Source organism: Phaethon aethereus (genome assembly GCF_964289735.1).
Source record: "Phaethon aethereus genome assembly, chromosome: 2".
Taxonomy (NCBI): Eukaryota; Metazoa; Chordata; class Aves; order Phaethontiformes; family Phaethontidae; genus Phaethon; species Phaethon aethereus.
Genome location: NC_138582.1, coordinates 129737900 through 129765711, shown reverse-complemented (window position 1 = coordinate 129765711; position 27812 = coordinate 129737900). Strand labels below are relative to the sequence as shown.

Here is a 27812-nt window from a genome sequence, read left to right as displayed (position 1 = left end):
CTCATGTCCAGCTTTTCATCCATCAATACCTCCAAGTCCTTCTCGGCAGGGCTGCTCTAAATCCCTTCATCCAGGGATTGCCCCGGCCCAGATGCAAGACCCCTGCCCTTGGCCTTGTTCAACCTCATGAGGTTCACACAGGCCCATTCTCTGAGCTTGTCCAAGTCCCTGTGGATGGCATCCCGTCCCTCAGGTATGTCAACTGCACCATTCAGCTTGGTGTCATCTGCAAACTTGCTGAGGGTGCACTCGATCCCACTGTCTATGTAGTTGATGAAGACATTAAAGAGTACTTGTCCCAATATAGTACAAACTACTTGATTTTGCTCACTCCGATAGCACTCAACGCACTGGATAAAGAATACCATGTACTGAAATTTGCATATATAGAATTGTCAAAACCAAAGCAGTCCAGGCAAGACTGCAGATGGTGGTTAGTCCCAAAAATGTTTTCATCTTAGGATGAGTTTGTAGACGTTAGAGAACAGGAGGCTGACTGAATACTGACAGAAATAAAAGTGAGGGAAAGTGAGGAAAGGAAGTTGGGAAACTTTTTTGGAGGAATAATCTGTCTCAGTAGAAGACCAAGAACCCTATGATATATTGTGTGCACGATAGAGCAAATAGCAATATCTGGGGGGGAAAAAAAACCAAAACCAACCCCCTCCCCCCCAAACAAAACAAAACAAACAAAACCAACAACAACAACAAACCTCCACCATACTGGATGGCTTCTTTCTTGTAATCAGAGTACATATACTTACCAGGTTCCTCTTTTGAAGAAAAAGCCTTTGTTTGCTGAGGATCATCCTTAAACTGTTGAGGTACATGTTATGTCTCCTCAGATCACATATAGATACATTTGAGAGCCTTAGCTTTCTCATGTCCTAAATAAGTGCAATAAACTAAAACAGAAAATGCAACTGATATAAGAGACCTCAAAGCTAAATCCAAAAAGGTATCATTGCATTCTGTGGAAATGATGCTACATGCAGCCAGAACAAGTTTGACAGCATGTCACATAAAATGGGATGGGTAAGTGGCAATTGCCATCTGTCTATTATCAAAAATGTTGGATGTCAAGCATCCATCACAGACAACAAAAACATTCTGGGCTTGTATTTTTTTCTCCCTCTATGTAGGAATTAGAATTTCAGTAACATTTCATTCAGAAAAATATGATTACAATAGCCAGCAATTTAGAAAAAGTAGAAAAAACACCAAAAAAAATTATTGTACATTAATTCTATTATTTAGATTTCTGGCATCTTCATTCAGTGCTAGAAAGTCCTATTCAATTAATGTAGAAAATATTACAAACTTTAACTTTTTTTTTTCTTTTTGAAATACCACCCAGGGATATATATTACTTCAATAATAGATACAAGTGTTTTGGTAGTTATTTATATTTATTTTTGTGAAGATGACCATACTGTTTCATTGCTGAGAAACTCTTGGGGTAAAAACATACATCTAACCTCCTAGCCTCATCAGAGCAAATGTCTTGCCAAGTCACAGATTCTCCAAAACATACAAATATTAAGCAGTGTCCCATGTCACACATATACATCACGTCTGAAACCAAACTCAACAACACTACAGATGAGCTACAAGACAGGAAAACATAATTATCTAAGCTCTTTGCAGAATGCAGAATAAAATAGCACACTTCCCTCCACAAGTATCTTAACTCAGAAATTCATCTTGCATTTCCAGCTAAATAAAATATTCTGATATTTCTCACATCAAAAAGTGTGGTGGTATTTCTTGCCACAGAAGATACAAACAGACAGGCTGTGCATCTACAACCTTTCCATAGAGTTTCATGCTTAATGGCCTTTTCTGGTGACTGACAGCTCTGATAGACTCAGTTGAAGGCTGATTTTAATGAAACCCCATTTTCCAAAGGGACACCATTGTGCTAGAATTATTTTTGTCCTAATCATAACTTTCAGCACAAAAAGGTCTCTCCTTTTCTCTTCCATCCTCAATATAATTTTAAATTGATATACCAAACTCTTTTTACACAACTTGGTCTACTGACTTTCAGTCAGCTTTGCAAAAAGATATTTTCTTCAGCTTATGTAAAGCCAGAATGATAGCTCATTTTGAATAAAATAGGCCTTGGACAATTTATATAATAGACTGCTCTGTTCAGATAAATAGGATATGTCGGTCAGAAGACCTGCAGTCTAGAAGCATTCAACTCAGTATGTGGGATCCATCAGACATTGAAATCCCAGCAAATCCTAGTTTTCCTCATTAAGTGAAGATAAATTTTAGAATATGATCACTTAGAAAACAAACTCAAAAATCTTTTTAAACCTGCATGAAGTGTTAACCAAGAGGGCATTCCACTTCTGAGCCCTCAGACAGCAACCTGAACCAACACTACTGAGCTCACACAGAAACACTAAAAAGCCCAGCAACAGCTAGTTCAGTCCTGAGCTCTTTAGGAGGTGACATGGCTGTGATACAACATCTGTTGAGATTTAGGTGGGAATCTAAGGAAGAGTGCATCCAGAGTCAGCAAACTGGGTGCACACCCTTGCTGAAATCCCAGACTACAGGCTGGGCAGTGACCATCAGCCGCCAGCAAGACAGGGCCCGCGTCCACGAGCTGAGGCTTCCGGCTCCCTCTGCTCACTGAAAAATGATTTCGCCCCGGGTGAGCTAAAAGACTGTTTCAGCAATGTGGCAAATAATATATAAAAATATGCAGAAAAGGAAGAATAAAGGCATGAAGCGTGCTGCAGCTGAAGGGAAATGAGCATGCTGCTTACCTCTCAGAAGTGATCTTGAAGGAGTCCATGAGGAAATACAGCTCTCTTGTTATTTAAGGTGAAAGATGACTCCGATGCCAATGAAACAAAGACTGACACACAACTAAGATTTAAGAAATTATTCTTTACAATGTGTAAAGAAAGCTTTACTTTAGCTTCTATCCATCAAAGAGCCCTTCCTTGAAGTTACCCGTTTCGTCCAAAACCTTACAAAATGCAGTACTGCAGGTTCAAGTCTGGCTGTGCGCTGCTTTTGCAGAGTAAAACTTCAAAACAAGATTGGAAAAGCCTGCGCTAGAGCGGCCTATTGGGCACCAACGGCAGCAGGAGGCTGCAGCGGTGCCCCGTGTGGGAGGCAGCCCCGAGCCGGTCACAGCCGGTTCCAGCCAGCTCCGAAACCAGCATCAACAGCCCATCACCCCCAAAACCGCAGGCAGGTTTAAGAGGGCCAGTGGGGGCTGTGAGGGGTGGGAGACGCGGCGCTGGAAACACGCTCGGGGCAGGAGGTGCTCCTTGCCAAAGGGAGGCACCCTGAGGGACTGTGGCCATGGGTGACCCACACAGGAGCAGGGACATCCCTGAGAGACTGCAGCCGCGGGCAAGCCGTGCTGGGGCAGCAACGCTCCCAAGGCACTGCGGTTGTGGGGAGCCCATGCCAGGGCAGGGACACCCCCAAGGGGACTTTGGCCTGTGGATGCCACTCTCGAGCAGGGACATTAAGAAAGAATGGCAGACAGAAAAACATGAAAACAAAGAAGAGCAGAAATACACCGTTATGGCACATGACCCCACCTCCTGCACGTCTCTTCATCTCACCAAAGGATCTGGGGCATACTCAATCTAACTTGCAGTGAAAATAAGGGAAACCGAGATTAGGAAGGGGTTAGGATAGGTGCTGGGGTTAAGCTGAGCCTGGGGAATGAGAAGGAAAGGAGTTGACTTGTTTAATTGTTTGTGTTCTTTCTTTTTTCTCTCCCCTCAATACCCAAACCCATGATCAGAAGTTTCTGTTCATAAGTAAATTAAATTCAACAAAGATTCCCAAGTCAAGACTGTTTTGCTCATAACAAACCACAATACCAAGGTGACAGAGATTATTTATTTTAGGCTTCCTACTAAGTAGAAAAAGTAATAGGCTTTAGACTTTTTGTCTCAGTACTTGTACAGGCCATTGTTAGTATAATTATGACCGTAGTGTATTCAATAGCTTGGGGAAATACAATCACATTGCAGTAGCATCCCGTTAGGTTATCTGTCAGCGTAGGTCAGAGCTAAACAGAGTTGAAAGTTCATCAAAATAGATTTCTCCAGACTGACCGAAATTAGGTCCATATCGTTACCCTGCTTCAGAAGCACTGACATTGTAATTACTTCAGGCACCCATCTGGCACAAATCACAACATTATTTCATTTCAGATTGTCTCAGATGTTAACTTTGTTTTCCTCTCAGACTGTCATGTTCAGTGTCATGAACGCACAAATCATGTCATTTACAACAGGAAGGCAAACAACAGTGATTTTTACCTCATGATCCTGAAGAACCCTGGCAATTGCCAATGTTGGGAGATTTACTTTAAGGTGCAAATCACCTTTTAATTGACAGCGAACTGAACCTGTAATTCTTTGATTTCTCTTCAGTGACCTCATTCTAGCTCATAGGTGTTTCATATTTACCGGTAACAATTGGCACACTCCTTGGTAGATGCCAAATACTGATAGAATTAAGTCCAAAAGGTTGAAGTTCTTAGTTTCCTAAGTAGGTCAAACAATCTAGAAGTGTAGTGCATTTAGCTTTTTTATTTTTTCAGGTTTTCCCACAAGGAGATTATTATATGCTTTAATTTATTATTTTGAAGGCTTGCAAAAAAAAGTAAATTTAAAGCAAACAATTCTTGCATTATGGACTCTGTAAGTAAAACATTTGTTCTTGAGTTCAAAATTCCAGCCACACTGGTCTTAATAGACACATAGATTACCTTTGTTCATTAACTGAAGGATTATAACTAAGTCAGCTGTAATGCACAAATATGCAAGGTTACAGTTTCAAATTATTTTTCTCGGAATCTTATCTAATTTTTACTCAAAGGTGCTAATTTTCTGACAACTCATGACAGTAAAGCTGTACACTATTTTTTCTAAAAAGCAGACAGTTACCACATGTTCATTTAAAATTTAGAAGGATAATTTTACTTAAAAAGTTGCATACATACATATGTACTCAGATGCATTGCAAAAAATACAAAAGGAGTATAAAAGAGAAGTAATTTGTGTTAAGACATTCAGTGACACAAGTTATAGATCACACATCTGTAAAAGACTTCGCTTTTTCTTACAACATACATTTCTTCAAAATCAGCAGACTACTATATACCAGCTTTCCAGTGTACATCCCAATGTACGTTATTCCCATCATTAAGGCAGTAAATTAGTTTCTGTTCTTCACTGTTATGCAGTTGCATTGTGTTTCATGAGCTAGGAAATGGTTACAAGAACAGCAAGGAACTCTACGGGAAGTAAGAATCAAAAAGTATATTTTCTGTAAGTTTTCCTAGACCTACTTTGTCTGACATGAATACTTTGAGGCTTGACCAGCTAGAAAGGGTTTGTTGGTCAAATTAAAATTCTAAATCCGTGACTGACCATAGTAACACAACTTTAAACAAAACCTCCTGGGGAAAACATCTGCATTGGAAATGATTTCCCATGCTACTCCATCAACATGAGAGCTGTTTCTTACCTTTGTGCTAAGTGTGGTCATTGCCATCTGGAAATTCACCACTTCAGTTCTTATTAATGTGCGGCTAACTAGTTTTGTTCCGATACATAAAATCATAGAATCTTTAGGTTGGAAGGGACTTTTCAAGGTCATCTAGTCCAAACCCCCTGCAATAAGCAGGGACATCTTGAACTAGACCAGGTTGCTCAGAGTCCCGTCCAACCTGACCTTGAATTTTGCCAGGGATGGGGTATCATCAATTCACACAGCTAATCTCATGGAGGCAACAGCCACCTGATTGAGATTACCAGTTGTGTTTGAACACTAATGGCACCCATTAGCCTGCTCCATGAATTTCTGAGGCCAACAAGAGAAATGAGGTCTTGGTCTTCCCTAGGGCACTTCATAGTGTCGCTAAATACCATGTATTAACACGGAGGACAAGAGCAGTGAAGTCATTTAGGCCAGGGTCTTTGGAAATTCAGCTCAACTTACTCCAGTGAAAGAGATCTAGTTACTTGTAAGACTGAAAGTAAACTGGAGGTGACAAGGCTGGATGCTTGTAAGCAACAGCTGTTTCTGTCATATATGTCCACTGTGTTTTGCTGTAACGTGTGCAGTTATATCTGAGATCCCCTTCAACGGATTGGGGGGCAAAGCTAAAGAGCTTTTACAGATACTACAAAAAATGAGAAAGGGTGTTTCTAAAAGGTAGTCCAGATGGTAGGTGAATCTCGGTCAGAGCTGCATCATATGCTCCCAGTTGGAAGCATAGAGGGTAGGAGGCAGGAAAAATGATGCCTTACACTAAAGTAAGAAAATGAATGCTCTGTCTTTGCATAAACAAATTATTAGGAATTGATGTTATTAGGAGGAAGCTGAATTTCATAGAGATGGTTTTACCATTTTTTCCCAATAAAAAATGTTTATTAATTGAATATAAACAACAAACCGTAAAACCACAGTAGAGCTGTAGCAGAACATGCCTGAAGTTCTGACTGCTCACATGTCAGTGTCAATAGTTATAAATCATGAGGGGAAAGTCTCCCTTTCCTAGGTGGTAAAATGCTGCAGAACAGATGTGATAGTTCAGTGGTCTCTAACTGGCCTCCTGTCCTCATCCCAGTGCTTGGTTTTCTAGGGATGTTCATCATCAACAGTACAGTCTCCTGAAGAGTTGTTTATTTCTGTGTTTGTCCAGATGCCCTTCCTAAACGACCTTGCCTTTTCCAGATACTTCCCTCAGCTAATCTGCTTTCTTGGCCTTCTGCTGGCATTTACTCTAGAGATCAAAACATCTTCTCTGCCCTCTTCCACTCCTTACAGAGATGTCTCAGATCCTCAGCAGCTATTCAAGACTTTTATCTGTAATGACCATGCTACCCTGCACTCTTTAAAGACACTCTACACAAAACTATTGTTTCAGTATAAGTCTCCATAGCAGCATCAATAAACGGTACCTACTTTCTTCCTCCCTTTTGGTACCAGATGACATTCCTATACTATCTCACTAGCACTTGGGTGATCATAAAGCCTCTCATACAGAGCCCTTGTACAATAATTGACATGTTCTGGATTGAAAGAGTAAGTAATAGATCCAGATACAACGTACAGCTCCACAGACTATCATCAGCACGTTGCCCTGAGGCATGCCTTCGAGAGGCTTAAATTGCAAAGGAATAAAAAAAGGTGATATGGCGGCAGGGGAAGGAAAACATGGCATAAACACTGCCTAGAGCTGTTGCCCTGTTTGAAGGTACAGGAGAGTGATTTGTTGCTTAATGCTGTATACCTGAAGCAGCCCAAATGAGTCTGGCTGCCAGTCCTGCTTTTTCATCCCAACCACACACTCCCACTCCCTCTGTGGCACACATCTGACTATGGCATGAACCATTTCATCCTGCCAGACCAAGAGAAAAACAGGACACCTTACTTCCTAGGAAAGCATCTTCATCTGCAGTTTTGGCTATTCTGCACTCAGCCTTCATGAAAGATCTCCAATGCCAGGGTGGTCACAGTGCTCGCCAAGCTCACCTCGGTGCTTGTTTTCAGTTTTGTTCCCACCTGCTCCAAACTTTGTAAATTGTCCCAGCCCAGTCTATAGTTTCAGTCACCCCTGGAAAACTTCACTCCACTTTTTTGAGTGCAAGGCACAAAATAACAGGGAACAAATTCTAAGATTGCTCTTGTCCATCCCTGGGGACTACGGACAGCCACTCACCCAAACATCTTTATGGGAATGCCTTACAACAGTGCTGGAGACTATGCATAACTGGCATGTTTGAGCTCCTTCCAGTGGCACATCTAGCAGCAGGCAATGGGAGGAGAAGACGCCTGACCTAAATCTGCCTTTAGAACACAACAGACTCACTGCATCTGAATCACAGATGTTTCTGGGCAATGCAGGAGCATGGCGTATTATTCATCACATCAGCCTGCTTTCAGCCCTGCACTTCGTCAAACAGCATAGGCACTGAGGCAGCTTGTATTCCTAGAGTCCTCCCAAGACACATTCTTTGCTTGCTCCCTTGCTCATTTGTTTGTTTTGAGGCAGCCCTGGTCCTTTTCTGCATTTCTCCACTCATGCTTCCAGATCCACCAGGAATTTTGCATTTCAGCGTTCACATTGCTGGGACACATTTCCTTACTCCAAAGACAGTCTAGGACCCCAGACTACTGTAGATGTAAACCTCGGTAACAGAGAAGTAAAAAAGCATGGCAATTTAAAAATTGTGTGATTCCAACTGCATTAATTTCACATGAATTATAATAGCAAGGGGGCAAAACTGTCTCTGTACCAGCATTGAAATGGTGAATGAAACCAGGAGAAATAAAGGGCATGCACACAAGCTAATTCAGGTGTAAAGCTATCTCAGTGTGGGAGAAGAGCAAGACTGCCTGAGGTGGGAGAGTCGTTCTGGATACAAACTTTCAACTCAAAATAGGAACTATTTCTAGAAGACAGTTATTCTACTCCCACGCTGGATTGGTTTGTAATAAAAAGGCAAATGTAATAATTTTTTTTTCTAGGTCCAATTGTGTATGGAATTGAAATACCTTAAACATTAAAATAAAATGTTATTCAGAGAAAACCGTGTTTTTTAAAGAAGGTCTTAAGAAAATTTAGTTCATACAGTTAAAAGACAGAAGTCCAAATAAGACCATAAAATACAGCTTCTTCAATTCACTGCTCAATTTCTCTGCAATTAAATTTACTCAGGGTCAAAAAGGAAATTCAATGGATGTTCATGTGTTCTTTCTTATGCATTCTTTCTTCAAATTACACAATGTGATAATTTAATTTTTAAAAATTAGTACTGCACAAGATCTACACAAATCCCACAAAGCACTATCAAACACACAATACGTTAAAGGCAAAAAATAATGCATAACCCTCACTACTACATCTAAGAACATTTGCCAACAGTGTCAGAGAGAAGTGTATTTTTAATTTCCACCTATCTTTGTAAGTCCCTTTCTTTCACATTTCTCCTATTACTCCAAGGTGTGAGTGCCGGGCATAATTTGTTCCCTCAAAGTTTTTACTTTTTTTTTTAGTCAATATAGTGAAAAGTTGTAATTACAGGGAGAACTGATAACACTGCACATTAACACTGCCATCATTTCCTATCAGGAAGACCCCATTTTCAGTTGCTTAGAACTTTGCCAAACTTTAATTGCAATGACATTTGTTATTGTTCAATATCTATCCCATATGGAATTTTGGGGGGAACATGGCTAAAGGCTTTTTGGGAAAATTAGGCTAGGGAAACATATTGTTTACCCATACATCTGGAAAAGATTACTAAATGTGAATGGCTTACAAGACACAGAGAGGGCTAAGAAAATACAGGGGGCAACTGGGAGTGTTAAGGAGCCTGGGACTGCCTGGAGAAGGAAATTTGGACTGGGAACCAGGAGAAGCAGAACTAAGAGGCTGAGACATAGGCATAAGAGATTGGAATTAGTTACTTCCATGTGTTGCCAGTTGTATGGTAGCAGCATGGACTGCAAAAGGCTACTGCAGGCAATAAAGGATGCTGTTCGTCTAACCCACGGCCAGTCCCTGTGCCATACTGCTATCTAGCTTTCAAGTAATGTAAGTAATCACACGCTGTCAGCAAGGGATCTGCCATTTTAACGTTGACCATTGGTCTCTTAGGTAGCTCTGCTACCAATTTTCCTGTGCTGTAGCTTCCTGTGCCTCTAAAGACTCTGCTAGCAAACACCATGGTGTGCAGTCTTTGCACCAGCGCCTGTTTTGGGGAATATCTGTAAGTATCACAGTGTAGCTAACATTGCTCTGTTTCCACAAAGTTTTAGAACCACTGACACCCTTAGGATTTCCTTTGATCTTCCTTTGGTTTCCCACAAATGCTACCTTCCCTTTCATCCTTTGATTTAGACACAAGAACTGCTGGGCATGCCCCAAAGAGGGCTACCATCCAATATCACAGTATTCTGCTGCCTCTTCCCTGACTTTTCCTTTCCTTGCAACAAGAACATTTCCACCAACAATTTCAACATCTAAGACTTCCCTTAGTGCCTGGTGCGATTGCCTCTGAAACATCTCAAACATCAGCCTAACTCCAAAGACAGTCTAATTTAGTGATATCTTCTGACAGATAACAAAAGGTTCTAGGTGCAGCCCAACTATCTGTGTGCTGGAATCACATTTCTGGACTCACGGGGGAAAAGAGAAAAGAAAAGGGAAAAAAAAACCACAAGACAAAAAAACCTGCTCCCCACACAGCCCTTTCAGCTTGGACTGTTCAGTTGCTATATCCTTGACCTTTGATGAGAGCTGGTAGTCACTATTCATTCACTACTAGCTCTGTGTTAACTGGCTTATTGAAAGATGCAGGTCTTCTAAGATTTTCTGTTCTCTTATAGACATTACTAGCACAAGTAGCTCATCTGCTTATTTAATGGCTCATCTGCTGATTTGATTTTTATGTGGAAAAGCTGCCTTCACTGTTTTCCTCAAATCAGATAAATTCCACGGACATACAAACAGTTTCACTGTATGAATTACATATCTCACAAATCATCGTATTTCTACTTGTAGAACTGTAAGTTTCCATAGGCAGAGCACAGCTATCAGAAGACTTTCAGTTCGGGATACTTATTTTCTTCCTGGCGTTAATTAAAAGAAAATGAAAACAGCATCTCTCTACTGTTCTATTCTGTTTGTCATTTAAGACATGTCAAATAGTCTTTTAAACTGTTTAACTGGAATGATCATTACTGCAGATCACCGAATATCATACCCCTCTTCGCTTTCTTTAACCATTTAAATACTTCATCTTCTCTGTATCTCTTTTTAAATCCATTATATTCACCTTTGTGCAAGCTCAGTTGTAGAATGCCCTTTATCTGGAAATATAACCTTCCATGTGAGGCTTTGCTGTCCTACTTCTACTGTTCTGTCTCCTTAATCATACTCTTTGCTATTGCCTTCCTGATCACTGCTGTAGTATTTCACATGTCATCATTCAAAAATACTCCACTCTTGTAGAATTAAATTGTTTACTCAAGAAGCTATTGAGGAGCAATTTTGCAAAGTGCCAACAACATTCAGGCTCTATGCATGCAGCTTTGGCCAGATGTTAGTTTTCCCCAGTATACACACCTTTCTCCACACTCAAAAACCTACTAACTTGCCTTAGTAAATTCCCTGGATACCTGTTCCCATTTCTCAAATGCAAATAGCCACTGTGCAGACACTGCCTATATGCCCCTATACGGTCAAGTAATTAAATACAGCTCCTTACTCACTGCCAGGAAACCACCTATAACTGGTTGAGAAAGGGTCAGGCAAACCTGTGTCCTTTCATAAGGAGTTTTGCATATTCTTTTCCAGAACGGGCACTCCATTCTTACATATCAATATATAACTTATACATTGATATAACATATGTTAAATAAAAATAAATTACATATTATATAGAATTCATGTTTTGATAGGAGTGGTGTTGTTTTCAGTAATAAACCCTCCAAAAATCGCAGGCAATTCACTTTCTGTTGACACAATCTTTACCATCTTTCACCTAAAGGTGCAAACTTCATAATTCTAAGTGAATTAAAGGTCAACACACGTGCTGGCACAAACACCAATGCTTATCACTTTTGCCTTAATGTTGAATTATTTGCAACTCATTCCCATTTGTTGAACTCTATGTCATCTTTGTCCATACACATTGCAATTCCCTCCTACCAGAAGGTTCTCATCTGGCTCATGGTCAGTTGGACACTATCGTATGCTGGCAGGACCAGCTCAGGCCAAGTATTCACCTTCAGTGAGTGCCATATGCAATGTTTTACTTCTACTTCAAATAACTTGGCTGTCAAGGCTTACAAAATTAATTCTAAGTGCAGGAGAAGAAATACACTCTCTGAAGTTGAAAAGCTTGCCAAAGGGAAAGGCAGCATTAATAAGGAAATTGTAATGCTCATTTACTGCATGAAACTTTTCAATATCTTTCTCAAAGTTCCGTAATAGCATATCCAGTGCTAATAGCATATCCAGAACCCAAAAGTCAGGTGGAGGAAACAGTCAGAAACACTGACCCGACAAAAAAGGACTTTCACTATTTGCCAGTAACAAGCACTAATGCAGTCCTTCACTCCCCCCGCACAGTCTGCGGGCACCTCCCAAATCAGACTCTCCCTTTCTGTCAGCAACTTCCACAGAGTTCTGGAAGTCACATGCACACAGAACAGCAAAAAGACATTTCCCCACAGCCACATCAGTGAAAATACCAGCTTGCAAAGAGGACAATCATCATTAGCAGTTGTCTATACATCTCATGACCCAAGTTTGGTTTTGATGTGCATAGTTAGGAGCGCCGTTTACCCAGAAGAATTCTTCTGTTCTATCTAGAAACACCTAGAAACATACTACCTAGAAAGTTTAATATGTTCGATCTTCCTGGAGTTATTGGCATAAAATTAACAGAAAGCAGGATGAAATGAAAATTACAGTGCTACGATATAGGAAAGCATGTGGAGCTATGGAACTCGGGGCTCTCAGGCTGACAATTTGGACTCTCATTACAATTGTGAAGAAAAAGACTGAAGAATTTCACACACATGAAAAACCCTACAAATTTCTTTAAGAAAATCAAATTAAGGGCTATATCTTAGCAGCGGATAATTTATATTTATCTAATAGAAGAGTCTGTAGAGCGCCAGATGGAAATTCGAATAGGCAAGTGGCAAGAACACCAAATCCTGAAAAGGCAAGAGGTTAAGCAGGAGGGAAAACCACATTTAAATTCCTGCCTTTGACAGCGAAGCTTGGATTTAACTGAAGTTATGGGGACTAAATAAAGAGGGGATGAATTTTTGGAACTGCAAAGACATGGAAATTAGTGTATCATGAAAAGAAAAGTGAGAGAAAGAGAGAAAATATGGTAGCGTATTTAGAGTCTTTTTCCTCCCAAGACTGGTAACAGAAAGATTTGTGGTAGACAGGCTACAATGGGATAATGCCAGAATTATAAACAGGAGTATGAAAAGTAAAGGGGACACAAAATCCGGTAAAATATTCAAGAAAAAACTTTATTAAAATGGAAATGGACTGATAACATCTTCTCGTTTGGACAAAACAGTTTTATTCCACAGGCACAAGTTACGTTTAATATAACCTGGGTATGCGCTTAACTTTGTGTATGTCCCTAAACTTTTGTACCTTGAATATTCTTATTATATTAATTTGTGGCAAAACTTGAGCTTTAAGATTATGCAGAGAATGGCTTAAAAAGGAAAGATGAAGGATTTTTCCATTTTGATGGGAAGCAAAATAGATGCAGAAGTTATGCACCTAACATATGTATACAAAACAGCGCAAAAAAACCAACACAAATGTAAACCGGCTTTTGCTAAATGCAGCTGTTAAACATATTTTCATTCACTTAACCGTAAGCTTTTTATCGACAGCATTAAAGCCATTCAGGAATGGCTTTATTCAGGAATCAAAATGATTATGCACACGTCAAATATCTATTATTTCACGTCTTACTTGAAATCAGCATGTTACCAACCTCTGGGAAAACAGAATAATTAATATAGTTGACAGAAAATTGCTTTCCAAACATTCAGAAGCAAGTCAACAAATAAGCATTTTCCTTGCCTTTTCCAGAGGGGAAAAAAAAGCTTACTCGCAAACAGATGCACCTGAAAATGGCCTGAAACCAGGCAGCTTTAAGCTTCGAAGTTATTCACACTTCACAAATAAAATTTTACCTCACCAGAGGAGTGAGGAGAGAAATGACAGTTCTGTCTTGTTATAGAGTTTCACATCAAGATATTTATCGCCTTCCTATCTCTGTCAAATCTGATTATAAACCAGGGATCAGCAAGCAGGAGATTAAAGGCTCATCTGAGAAGATGGAACAAATGAAATTGCTGAAAACTGCCCATACTGTGTCAGTTTTACAGAAACACTCATCCAGATGGAGGGACTACTGGAATTACAGATATGAGTGCTCTCAGTCTCTCTCTGGCTTTGAAATGTAAATGAAAACTGGTAGAACTGTTGAACAGCAAGTGCTAACTTTTTTTGTATCTATTGTGGGAGTCTCCTCACGTTACCAAGCTTTGTGGAGCACAGGATCAGCGTTATATTAAACGGAGATCCTTGCTGATCCTTGCGCTTTCTCTGTTCTTACTGGAGAACTTTTTCTTCATAGGCATTATACGCATTCAATCTCTATTCTGTAAGAGAAGGAAGTATTTATTGCTGGGCGGTCTGTTAGGCATGTACTTAAGGTGCTACGTTTGAGCTATTATCTACCTGAAGTTGCTTTAGAGAAGCTGCAGCCCCAAAAGCAGCAGCAGCCAGTTGCAAAAGCGGTACAAAGGCCTAGAAATAGAGGTTTGTGTACATAATCTCTATCGGATGGATGCTTAAAGGGTTAAAGAACTAGGTTTTTATCACTCAAGTAGAAAAAGGAGTGCAGGGTATTTTTAAGTTGCCTTTTCTGCCACCACCTAACTAAAATAAATCACAGTCCACTCTTTCAGTTGCCACAATGTGATGCTCAAATTTTACAGTTTAGCACGCAACTACGTTTTGAAGATGAGATGATGCAAGTTGAAAATGGGTATCCTCCAATTGTCTGATGCTCTGTAAAACCATAATCTTTCTGAGCACGTATAAATCTATTAGAGAACGGCAAGTAGTCGCAACCTCTATAAGCAAAGTGACACATTTTAAGTCTCCCCTTCCAAGAGCGACACCTCAGAGAGGAGACAGACACACACACAGGCACTCCACACAGTACCTAATTCTAATTTGGGAGCTACGTGGGCCCAAATCTGTGCCAGTTCCTTCATGCACAAGCGCGGGTGCAAGCACATTCAGGGCACTGTCTCCCATAGCATGCAACAAAGACTCTCCCAGAAATGTGCTGGCTGTAGGAGTAGTGGATCATCAGGACAGAGCAAGTTTAATTTCATTCTCTGTGAACTGCAAATGCAATTTCTCTTGCTGCATCCTGGGAAAAGTACAGCAGCAAAACTATCCTCCCATGGTGGATTTATAAAAGTGATTTTTTAAAAATGAATGGAAATAGAGAAAAAGAAATCCTATGCAGAATAAAACTCCACTGCTTGGCGACATTTTTTCAATTATACTATCTAAAATGGAAGTTCCACTCTGACATTTTAGAAGAATTTATTTTCTTTTAGTTATCAGTAAAGATTAAAAAAAAGTTTGGAGGGGGGAAAAATTGCTACATAGAAAGCCAGAATAATCACTTTCCCTGTCCTCCCCATCCTCCCACATGTTCCTTTATGGGTTTTTCTGCTTTTACTGCCTACATTCTTCACCTGAAGTCAAACCCTCTGTTTATGGCATCACAGTGGTTGCTGTGGAGGTGATTACGATGTACAAAGCCAAAAGTGGTGAGTTTAAATTTGGAATGAGCAGCAGTATCTCACGAAATCTGTCTAAAGTAGTAGGAGATTTTTTTTAAAGGGGGGGGGGAGAAAAAAAACAGAGCACGTATATTGAAAACAAGTAAATTAATTTCTTAAATGACTGTTTGCCATCGACTTTCATTATCACAACTGTTTTCAGATATGTTACTGCAACGGTTGTAGAGACTAAGTGCTAAACTATACATATGGAAACAAGCACACAGCATGAACAGACAGCGCTGACACAGACAGCAGCAGTGTTCCTAGCCACGCTCCTCAGTAGTGCCTGCTGCGATTGCCATCTCCTCCTGTAGCAAAAACATACAAACAACAAAACGTGGTAACACAGGCACGCACTACGCAGTGCTGCTCTGACAATGAGAGTACTTCGTGTCACCCTTCACACCGCACATTTCTCTACACTGAAGTCAAGAGCCAGTAAGTTATGACCAGAGAACACAGATTCCTGAAAAAGCTATTAGTTCATTATAATTCCTTCTGCTGCACGGATTGGTTTCGTACCCACCTTCTCGCACATAGGCACATTTAAAAATACAACTGCTGAAGTACGGGTGCTAATTCTCAAGAAACATGTTAAAGATTACCAACAGGAGAAATCTGTCTTACCATTTGCACCACAAAGTCAGCCACTGACAAATTTTCACAGCTTTGGCAGCAGATACAGTCCTTAATTTTTCCCTATATTAGGAAAATTGTAAATGATTTAACATAACTGAATTAGTTTCTAAACCACGTGTTGTCCCTAACTGACACCGGAAGTATTTACTAGTAGTATAAAACCATTGAACAAAGATTTTTGAATCAGACCTGTATTGATAGAAATGCTTATCCATCTACTTGTTAAAAGCAAACCTGCAAAGAGTGGGACAAAGTGGGACAAAGATAAAAATCAAGTATCAGATTAAAAAAAAACAAACAAAAAACCCCACAACACACCACAGCAGTTGGGGACAACACAAGCAAGAGAAAAATTTCAAAAGTGAGACTTTAATGGCCACAGAACTCAATGAAATACCTTATTAAAATATTATTAAGCAAAGAAAGCTATTATCTAAACAATCTTTTAACATGAGTGCCTTGAGAGTGCCCATGGCCCACTGTATCCTATTACATGATTGCAGAAGCATTAACAAATTAATTACACCAAATAGCTGAATTTATTAGGATAGGCAAGACAATGGCTGCTAATACCAAAAATTATAAAGTGTTTCCTTGGAAAGAAAAGCAATACTCTTCTATACCAGGAAAATATATTACCAGCAAGGTCATACTACTGCACGCAGGCTGTGTTGTGTGGTGATTTCTTACACAGGAATATTGTTGGAAAACAATGAAATTCAGTGGTACGCTTGTACACAAGAAGATACAAGGACACAAAGATGAAATGGAGCTGCAGCTTCTTCAGCAGATTCCTCAAGCCAGATACAGGCATCTGTGGAGAAACCTGGAGAAACCCATCTACCCACCCTGCTGGCAGGGTGGCACGTGGAGCCTCAGAGCAGGCAGCCATGCTACTACCCCAAATCTGGGACCCAGAAAGTGCTGGGAGCCCAGATCCAACAGGGCTGTGAGGTTTCCAGACACCTTGCCAAAGAAACCAGAGACAGACTCCAGGAAGTTTGTGAAAGGCGCCTGATATACACAAATACGTTCAGTGAACATCGGGCCTGTAGCTACAGGGCTGCAATTTGGTCACGGCTTCCTTGCTCTTGGCTGCAGAGTTCAAGGTACAGTTAAGAGTTAAATGAAATGCAGAATGTTTGGTTCATAGACAATTTTAACTTTTTTTTTTTTTCTTTTTGGTAATCTGATTTGGACTAGAGAAGTGGATGATTCATAAGAATACACTGAGCTTGTATTTACTTCTACAGATTCATGGGCAACTACTCAGCAAGTCCAGGGCCAAGGGGCACACAAACTTTCTCCTAACAGAACCGAGTGAAATGGCCTCTGCCACAGAGGACAGTGCAGGAATCCCAGCAGACAACGCATAAATAGATCCAACACTAGTTCTCTTCCCTCAAGACTGTTGAAGAGAGATTCAACAGAGATTGGTGGTCTTACTCTAGAAGACAGTAAAATGCGTATTGAGTCTGTACCTCTAAGTCAAGTCCGATGCATACAGGATACAAGCTCAGCATATTTAAGGAAGAGACAAAGCAAAATACAGTGGTCTGGAGACTGAAGCCCTCAGACCTGTAAAAACAAACAAACAAACCAAAACCAAAACAAAAAAACCACAAACCAACACAAAAACCAACAGCAAAGCATTCTTTCAGACTCTTTCCATAATGACCGCACACCTCTGTGCTATAACTACACTGGAATATTTCAATTACTGAAGTTGCCAAGACCCTTCTTGTCACAAAACCTTACCCGCGCTCTGATTTACGCAAGGGATGGTTGCAGTGCCAGATACCTAGCGTACTCTTCTGTATTTCTCAAAAAGTTACTACGTTTCTAGGTGCACTCCCATACAGGATTGAAAGCCTAGGGTTAGTTACTGCTCTTTTTATTCAGAGAGCCATGCATATAAGCAAATGATCAGCTTTCATGGCATCTCTTCTGTCATGTCCTAGAATGAGGCAGTTAGCACTACATTTTACAGCTGGTACTTCAGATCTTCAGTCGAATCATTTTAGCACCACTTACCCTTGGCCTGATTTCCAGGAAGACGTGGCCATTAACTAGAACTCACACTTCTCCAAAGTTTTCAAGCTCAATTTTGAGTTTCAACTGGTGAAAAAGGAACCAGTTGGCAGATTCTGTGCATTCTCCTTCCTTGGATGTTTTCAAGACTGGAGTGAAGAAAGTCCTGAGCAACCTGATCGGATCTCACCACTGACACAGGGCAGGAGACTGGACTAGAGACCTTCCTTAGGACCTTTCCAACCTGAATTATCCTATGCATTCCTCAGGTTTCCACTAGATATGCTGAATATAATCAGAACTTAATGGATCTAAATATTTTCCTTTGATTAAAAAAAAAAAGAAGACGACATATACTATTGTCATACCATACAAATAGAGAATTTTGCAACTTTCCTCTTTTTACACCGAGCATGTAGTAACATAGAGTTTCAGTTTGCAGAATATAAAAGCCGTTGGCTAAAAATGTCCATCTATACCATCAAATTGTCATCATGGTGTTACAGGAACAAAACGGGGGAAAAAAGATAGCCTTGATCGAGGATGCATCTTCAGATTTACCCTCCCTGCAGTGGAACAACTGCTCAAAGCTATTAAGAACTCTGAAAAACTCTCAAGTGTCACTGAATCATCACTTCTGTGAGATCGTTTGTCTGCTTCAGCCCCTGGAACAAGTAGCAAAACAGAAAAATGCAAAAAGCCTAGAACATACGCTCACCAACTGATATAGTGCATATAGCAAGCAGCCTACGTCCCACAAGCTCAAGTCATTCAAAGATCAGAATCTCACTCCAGTCACTATAATTTCTGCAAGGTGATCCTTTTCCCACCTTTACATTTGTAATGTAGCCCTCTCTCAAAAAGTAAAGTAATTCAGTTATGACTAGCTTGTCAGCCTGGACATTAAGAAAACAAAGACTACACACACGAAAAAACCCAAAATATGCTCCTAATTCTGATCAGATCGTTACCACTTCTCAGTAAAAAATAACAAGATGTCTTCCTGTTGCAGAATGAATAAAACCAGTGACAAGTTGTTTTTTGCTTTGTTAGAACTTGCCTTGGTAGGCCAAAGGCTTGAAGCAATTTAGGCTGCACCCAGCTGTACCATTAGCACAAACAACTGATCATCCCTCAGGCTACTTCAATGTTAACTGAAATCAATACCTGGACTGGGAGCAGCCTGCCATAGAGAACCTACAGAACATCATCCAGGCTAGAAAAGGAAAAGACTGTGCTTCCCTAAAGCATTTCTTGTGTTCTAAAGACCACTTTCCTCCAGTTTTTAAATGGATTTGCAGACCTGAACAGCTCTCGGAATTCCAAACAGCTAGACAGCCAAAAATTCTCACCTCGAGCTTAAATAAAAATTGAAGATTGTGGTCCTATCCCCTCTAACTCAGGCTTGAACATTATAAGCCATATATTAATGTTTTCATTATCAGGATGTCTTGTGTTCAAAAATGATGCAGAAGCCCAGAGACATTCTGCCCAGCACAGGACAACTCATCTGTTTTGTGATCCTGGCTGATGTGAACACATCGCAAGGGTGCCTTGATCTTTCTGCATACAGCTTCTCATTACAGAACCTCCTCTCACTTCCCTCTTAAAAAATTTTACTCACACCCACTTCTTGTCTAGCAGCAACCATGACCTCCCACATGGAAACCACAGTGACTATCAACCAAAAAGAAGAAACTGGTGAGGACACCTGGTTATACTACGCAAATTTACCCAGTCCAACTTCTGGAGAATGTTATCTCTCCTCAGCCTCCCATTCCTCCCCCTCACTACAAATGCCAGCAGTTTAGACAGCTCTGTAGTTTCAGAGCTTCAGAGTGAAAAGTATTGAACAAAGTACTGGAATGGTTTGTACAGCAAAGCTCAATGCAGTCATTGACAATAACAAGTCTTTTTTTCTCACTTCTTTCCACAGGCTCTTGGGTTCGTTATCACAAACTAACAGTTCTACTTCAATCTGCCTTTATGAGAAAGTTCTACCCACTAATTCCTACTCCTTATTTCTCCTTTTTGATGCTTTGCACAGGAACGTGGCATCAACAACTCTTAATGAAAGTTGATCATAGAGAGCACAAAAAAATATTCTTAGACATCACACTGCACAAGAGAGGATCACAAAGCCATCTTAAAAAAAAACGCGTTTTACACAACATTTTTGTTTTAATAATTAAGCTGATCCTTCAGTATTTACCTTCCAAATGCAACAAAGTTGGTTTTTTCCTGGAAATCGAGAAAATCATTTCCATGATACCACCGCGAAGTAAGTTACGGCTACATGCTATTTAACGAGTCAAGGTACAGCCAGCATGTAATACATTTTTAACAAAAGGACATTTATTTGCAAAACACTCTGCTTAAATAGCAACCAGAGCGCTATCTGCAAGGCCCCTCAGGTGGCAAGAGGTGTGAATTTGCATTTGCTGGCTCAGCCTCCCTGCCACATGGCCCCTTCATTTGCTCTATGTCACTTGTCTGCTCTACTAACATTATTAAATTAATCCAAGAATGGAACTATAGTTTTGTTTCACTTTTTATTTAATGCTTCAATATTTTAATCAGAACTGATTTAAAATCCATCAAAAAAGAATGTATCAAAGTGAACCTTAAAATAACAACATTCCTGGTTTAACTGTGTATTGCAACTCTGCTATGTTTTCATATGATTGGAAATATGACAGCCTCTACCCAATTTCATATACATGGAGACAGAATATGAAAATGCTATCCCACAGTTTCATGAGAAAGAAAGGTTGAATCCTAGGAGGATAAAGATATTCCAGGTTTTTGATGGCTTATCCTTATGCTGCTCAGAGCAGCGCTGGGTAAAGTCCAGCCCAAGTACATATGGGAAAGCAGTCGGAGTTGCCACAGTTCCAATCAGTTATTATGGCGACGTGATGAAACAAATTCAGTGCATAAACAGACATTCCAGCTTTAGTTAATGGACAAGATGATTCATTGTTATAACATGCCAGTGCTAAATGGAAAGACAAAGACACTAAACTGAATACTAAGACTGGAAACTTCCAGATGTGAGTATAAAATGCCTCTGAGCCAGGGTTACTCAAAATACAAAATACTTCAGAATGTATTAAAATGAGATAGTTTCTATAGTTCTGTCAGAGTAATCATTTCACCCAGCTTCACAATTTTAAAAAAGCAGGAGCCAAATGATCAGGAAAATGATTTCCCACACACACACCCCTTTTAAAGCACACCTTGCATTTCCCAGCAGTGATTTGTGACCTCTCTCTGATTAAAACTCTTCAAATCTTCTTTCAAAAAAAAAGATCAGAAAAATAAATCTGGTTATGGAATGGAGGGGAAGTCTTTGGTTTCTTAACTACATTTCTGTGCCAAAATGAGATTAAATTAATATCTTAAAATTGTATTTGGAGTCTGCTTCTAAGATCTAGATGGTGGGTTTGTCATTCTATTCTAAATTCAAATTTAGAATAATCCATGGATTTGTAGCTTTGATTACTTCTAATTGTGCAAGTTGTACCACTAGGTTTTATCAGTATCATAAATAACCTCTTCTGTGAACTAGAGGGAAAAAGGCACATACAGCCATGTAACAGATATCTACTGGTTATATCGTGCACGTTTCTGGCCATGAAGAGCATTACCTTTTTTACAGTAACACCACTGTGAACTAATATAAAAAATTAACCCACCCAAAAAAACAACAACCACCAAAAAACCATACACAGAATGGAACTTAACTCCTAAATCACACAAATTCTTTCAGAAGTTGTACCTATTATGTACATAGTCTGATTAAGATAAGTAAAGAGGTATCAGCTGGTGCTTATATCAAGGAAAAGTATGAGCAAGTTAAAACACATTTGGTAAGCCAACACTTCTTGCTCTCCAAGTCAAACCCTTTCTCCATCCATTTGTTTTGAAAGCCATTTCACAGCAAGACCTGCTTTCACAGCAAGTTCTGCATTACACATGGCAAACACACACTCACTGACTAGCAAGACCCCAAAAGTGGCTGAAGCATCGAAGTGTTCGTAGATCTAAGTAGAAATAACATCAGTGTTCACACTTTCTGAACATATAGGCTAGAAAAATGTTTTAAGATTCAGAGTCTACCTGCAGATTATTCCAGCTGATGACAGAAAAGAGGTTGACTTGTTTCAAGAAGAGAACCTCTTTTATATTAAGCAGATTTATATATATATATAAAAATATATTAAAAACACCTACATGAAGTTCAGACATTTACTTTTACAAATAGTACAATAAGCCACACATAAAAAGTGAGGCGTAGAGACCTACGCCTCCAGCAAAACAGAAGATTTGGTTATGACTACCTCAATATGACCAAGAACATTATTTCCCAGGAGACAGAGAAGGAAAAAAGGAACAAGCCGACAGAAAACACTGAAGCACATTCTTGAATATTTCAAGAAGAAATGTGTGAAGATGAGAACATCTGAAGCTGGAAAGCTCAAGCACAGCTTCATTTCCCTACTACCAAGTGTAGAATTAGGCCAGTCCAGTAGCAACCAGAAGTCACCATCATACGTGCATACATCTAAGCTTATACACGAGAAAAACAACGGACAGGTTTGTGGTTTTTTCCTTCCGCCCCATTCTTCCATCAGTTCAACACATTTAGAGGAGTTCACTTCCCTGGAGCAATAACCTATGACTTCTATTCTTACTGCACTACAACCCTTCGGTTACTTTCAGAAGGAATAAACGCCAAACAGAAATGGAGACAACAGTTTTTGCCTTGTTCTGTGACATCACTATACAGGTGAAAACTAAAACTAGTCAGCAGGTGCAGGTGAAAGAGAGGTTTGTGTTGTCACAGCTCACATTTATTTATCCAGCCTACCTGGGCATGATCCAATATATTGGCACAATACCAACCGATGTCATTGTGCTGGCTGAAGCACAGAGGGCTTCCACTCCCCAGCATAAATTTGGCACATTTTGTGAGCAGTTAAAAAAAATAAGAAAAAAAAATCAAATAGCTTAAGTAGTAATTATTTTCTGTCTAAAATATCACCTATGTGTACACACAGTCCTACACATACATCCAGCACTATTTACTTGTGTTAATTTCTCCTGGTCATTGTTTTAATACTAAGGATGCAGAACTACTTTTTCACTACGAAACTTTCACATAGCTTTAAAAAGGGGTATAAAACATTGCTTTCTCTCCAGAAGTTATTTTTGGTGGTGTCAAGTAACTTAAAACATCTTTCTGTTTCACAACTTCTAGTCACAAACTTTCCATATCTACTACTCAAGGGAGGAGATTTTTTCATGCAAGTATTTCAAAGTTTTCTTAAGTAGCACAGTAAAATACTACTTGATTTACTCTGTGGTTTCCATTATGCTACTCCTTAATATCTTCTGCTTAGAGAGTATCAGTAATAGAATTCTGGCTGTAGCCATTATTTAGGTTTTCAAGTTCTTGGGAGATTGCACAGGTAAGGTGCCAATGCTAACCCAACATGCTTTTTACAAGACCGTTAATATTAATCATCTTGACAGCCTTGCTGGAGTCTTGACAAAGACTTTGTTTACTGTCTAGACCAAAATGGGTGGAAATCCTACTTTACATTGCTTTACATGGTATGAAACAACAAAAGTGTAAAACAAGAACTTCTGCACATGAAATCATAGGGAAAATTTCATATTTGTGTTTTAAAATATTTGAAAAGTATAGAAAAGTCTCTACAATTACTCACCTAACAGGTGAGAAGAACATCAAAGCTGGCAAATACTTGTAACAACTCAGTTAAATGGCCGGTTTGCTCTGGTGTTCACAATTCAATATGCACCCTGCCAGTTTAGACCCTTAAGAGATGTCCTAATAAACATATCTTAATCCAAACATACACAGAAATATTGTGCTTGGTCTTCAGCTGGTGTCAATCATAAAGGTGCCATTGAGATCCATAGAGCTGTGCCACTCTTTACCAACACAGGCTGGTGTCCCACTGAACTGGTTTTGCAGCAAAAAGAAAATGGGAAAGAACAAACTTACTTCTCAAGATTGAAAGCATTTCATACTTTCGATACCTCCCAGTTCTCTTGTGAATAGTTCTTACTTCACTTTGATAATTGCATGCATGTATGTATGAATGAGTCAAACCTATAAGTCTGTTTGCCAGTTAAAAATCGCTGACAGCTCATATACCACAATTTTACTCTTAGGCATATCTTACTTACAGCCCCTCTAATGCTTTACCTTGAACATTTTAAGTAAATTTTCCATTCCTGCATGAAGTGGTCAATACTGTCTACAAAAGCCAAAATTTACTTAAGAATCCATTCTTGGAAAACAGCACGTTTCCATAACTTCGAAAATTTAAGCATACTAAAATAATACTGCGCTTTTTTCTCCCCAAAAATCTCCCTGTAGCACACAATCAGTATCAGGGATATACAAATTAGGTCTAATTTTGTTTTTACCTTACATTTGGAGCTGTTAATGGATAGTAAATGACCTGGTAAATAAGTCCAGTGCACTTTGCAAAGACAGTACGGCAGAAAGAGTGATTATCCTTAAAGCACAGTTGAAAATTAACTGGGATGCAAACTGTATGTGCTGCAGTGTAATTTAGTGTTCCATGTTGTTACAGTAATTACTTAGATGAGAATTGTCACATGATACTTTAGAAAACATTTGTAAGAAGCAACTCTGACAGACTGAAGCACACCACACCTTTTTGTTAAGCTAAATTGGAACGAAGTTATAAAATATCTCCCTAAATTAACTAATTTATGGTAGAGCTACTTTGACCACATTTTGATCACGGCAGCATACTGCAGTACTATAACCTTTGCCATAATTGCATAGCTGTATCGGTCAAAGGTTTTCAGTTTGGCCCAGCACCTCGCACTGGACAGTCTGGGGGTTCAATTCGGGCTCTTCTCAGGTCCATTGCAAAATTCCCAACAACTTCACTGCATCCAGGATTTTGGTCTACTGTATAACACCCACGAATAACAGGTATATAAGTTAAAGGGATCCCACCAACTCTCTTTTTCATGCGAGTTATTCCCCACTACCAGCATTACACTCGGAATTAACAGGATAAATACTTACAACTATTTTTAAACAGACACTTTTATTATTTAACTGGATAATGCTTCCTTTCTTGCACAGTCATTTATTTTAAAGGTTTTTTTGTACCTCTGAAAAAAAAAATCTTCGCTCAGACTCTTTTACTCCGTTTCCTCTTTGCCTTATGAAAGGGGCACAAGCAAGGAAAAAAAAAAAGCAGTGTGGCTGAAAAATCACTCTAGCTGCGAAATATCAGGGTGACAATTGGTGGGAGAAGCAACATCTAGTTTTCTTTCATTTCATGCCTGCACGGGGCGGGTATTACTTTCACAGCACGCACCTTCTTCAGAATGCTGTCGCCTAAGATGCCAGGCTCCCTCCCGTCACCCCAACACCTTTGTTGTCAAGATCACTGCGTGCGTTGCAGGGCTCTGCGCACTTGTGAAGAGTACAAATTACTCCTTCAGCCAAATTATTTTCTCTGGAGAAGGCACAAAGTTACTTTGGGGACTGACATATCCGACAATCAACAAGCACGAATTAAAGCAGAACTCAAACACAACTTAAACGGTGACTTTATCCTTGAGGGGTTTGGTCAGAGACTTCTGCAAACACACTTACCCAAAGAGCGGGTTTAAAACCCACTAGGAACGCACAGCTAGAACAAATTCTAAGGACGTTTCCAGATACTGCGACCGTATCTCCACAAGCTGTTGGGTTTGTCCATCAGAGCAGGCAATGGTGACAGCTAAGCGGTACCGTAAGGAAACCGTACATGACAGATTTGGCTCTAAGCAACCGCATTCACCGTTCGGCAAACAACGGGTCAGGAACCTGAACGCTTGTTTTCAATAGTTCCCTTCTATGTTTTCAAAGTCAGGATCTGGTTTTAGAAGACCTGCTTGCCTGCTGCTTAGCCTTGGAAGAGAGCATCTCTCTCCCGAACAATGAAGGGGGAGGGAGGGTACAAGAGCACACAGGGCAAGTATTTTTAACAGTGCTTCCCGGGCGTTAAGACCAAACAGATACAAGCCAAAAAAGATTTCGAGGACTCTCTACAGATTCGCTGGCGTTGGCCAGGCTGCAAACGCTTTCTGCAATAGTCAGAGAAGCCGCTATCGGATCAAGATGCCAAAACGCACGCGAACACTATTCCTCCCCGCCGGGCTCGGGATGTGGCAAATTCAAGGCATGAGGCGCAGCCCAGCGGAGTTCGGGCGCGGGGAGCTCGCCTCCCCTCGCACCCGCTGAAGGGGAAAGGAAAAGAAGATCCCCCCGCGCCGCAGGAGCCGAGCGAGCGGAACGAGTCCCAGGCAAGGTGGCCTGCGGGGTGCCCCGCACGGACCTCGGGGCTCCGCGTCCCACCTCGCTGCACGCCCCGCCGAGTCCCGCCGCGGCCGCCCCCTTACCGTGCCGCGGCTGAGGCTTGCCGCCCGGCGGCTTCTCCTTCCTGCCGCCCGCCGCGCTCCGCATCCGCCAGCACGCCGCCCCCCTGCCCAGCGAGCCGGCCATGCCGCGGGCGGGGGCCGCGCCGAGCCCGACGGGGAGAGCGCGGGGGCGGCGGTGGAGCGCGGGACGCGCTGCCCGGCGGCGGCGGCGGGCGGGAGCAGCGCGGTGCCGGCGGGCCCGCCTCCGCCCGGCCCGGTGTCAATCAGCGCCGAGCCCCGGGCAGCGCCGCCCCGCGCCCCCCGCCTCGCTCCCCCGGGGCGGTGCACGGAGCGCCCGGGGACGGCGCTTGGCTCCCTGCCCGGCCGGGGGGCAGAGCGGCGGCAGCCCCCTGTCCGTACCGCGGCGGGGGGAGGGCGGCCACGAGGGCAGGCGGTGGCGGGCTCCCGGGAGCAGGAGGCTTCCACGCTTGGGAGATGGCAGTGCTCAGCGTGGACCTCCTCCTGCCCGCCGGCAGGTCCTCCTACAGCACCTTCACCGAAAAACGTGTGTACGTTACCTCCTGCCATCAAAATCCTTGGTTCTGCACACTCCTGACTCCACAACGATGAGTAACTCAACCTGAGATTCCCACTTCCCACAAACCCATGTGTGGTGAGGCAGCAGCCTTCCTCCTTCCCTCGCTCACCTCCGCGGAGCACCCTCTTCCTCGCTAGAGTCCCGAGGACTTCCCTCACCATCGCGTTCCTCCCCTTGCTTTGGCACGGGGCCTCCAAAATTTCTGTAAGAGGATCACTGCAATTTCAGAAGCGCAATAGCCTCTGAAAATCGTTGTCGCTTTAAAATCTGATTTAGTGATTAAAAAGTTACAGGCACAGAGAGATGGAGTATTAGCAATTTTCAGGCAAGAAAAAATAGTTTGAAACACAGTTGTGGTCCAGAGGATTTGGCAGAGCAGTATGTTTCCTAAGTACAAATAATGCACATAGCTTTTGTTTGTAATCTTGGTAATAAATCCATCTGTATGACAAATTATAGAAGTCACTGCAACAGCCCTGAAAAGGTATTCCACAGCTGATTTTTAATTTTTCATACACACACACATATATATATCTATAAGTCACCAGCACCTCCACCAGTCATAATCTTCTTTCTATATGGACACTTTGAAATACAGAGAAAATGTATGCAGAATTGGCACTGATCCTTCTTTCAAAAAGAAAAATAAAGGAAAATAAAACCTCCTTCCTGTGCCACTGTATTCCATCTCTGTTTC

The 27812-nt window shown here is 41.0% G+C and overlaps 1 protein-coding gene across 1 annotated transcript in view; it reads right to left on the bottom strand.

Moving 5' to 3' along the window:
* Positions 1-26662, bottom strand: part of ZNF385D (zinc finger protein 385D) — a gene marked incomplete at both ends in the record, with an annotated part of 433722 nt that extends 407060 nt beyond the window's left edge. The window contains one exon of the mRNA XM_082015332.1: positions 26560-26662. Within this exon, the coding sequence (XP_081871458.1) occupies positions 26560-26662 (103 nt within the window). The remainder of the gene's footprint in view (positions 1-26559) is intronic.
* Positions 26663-27812: the final 1150 nt, after the last annotated feature.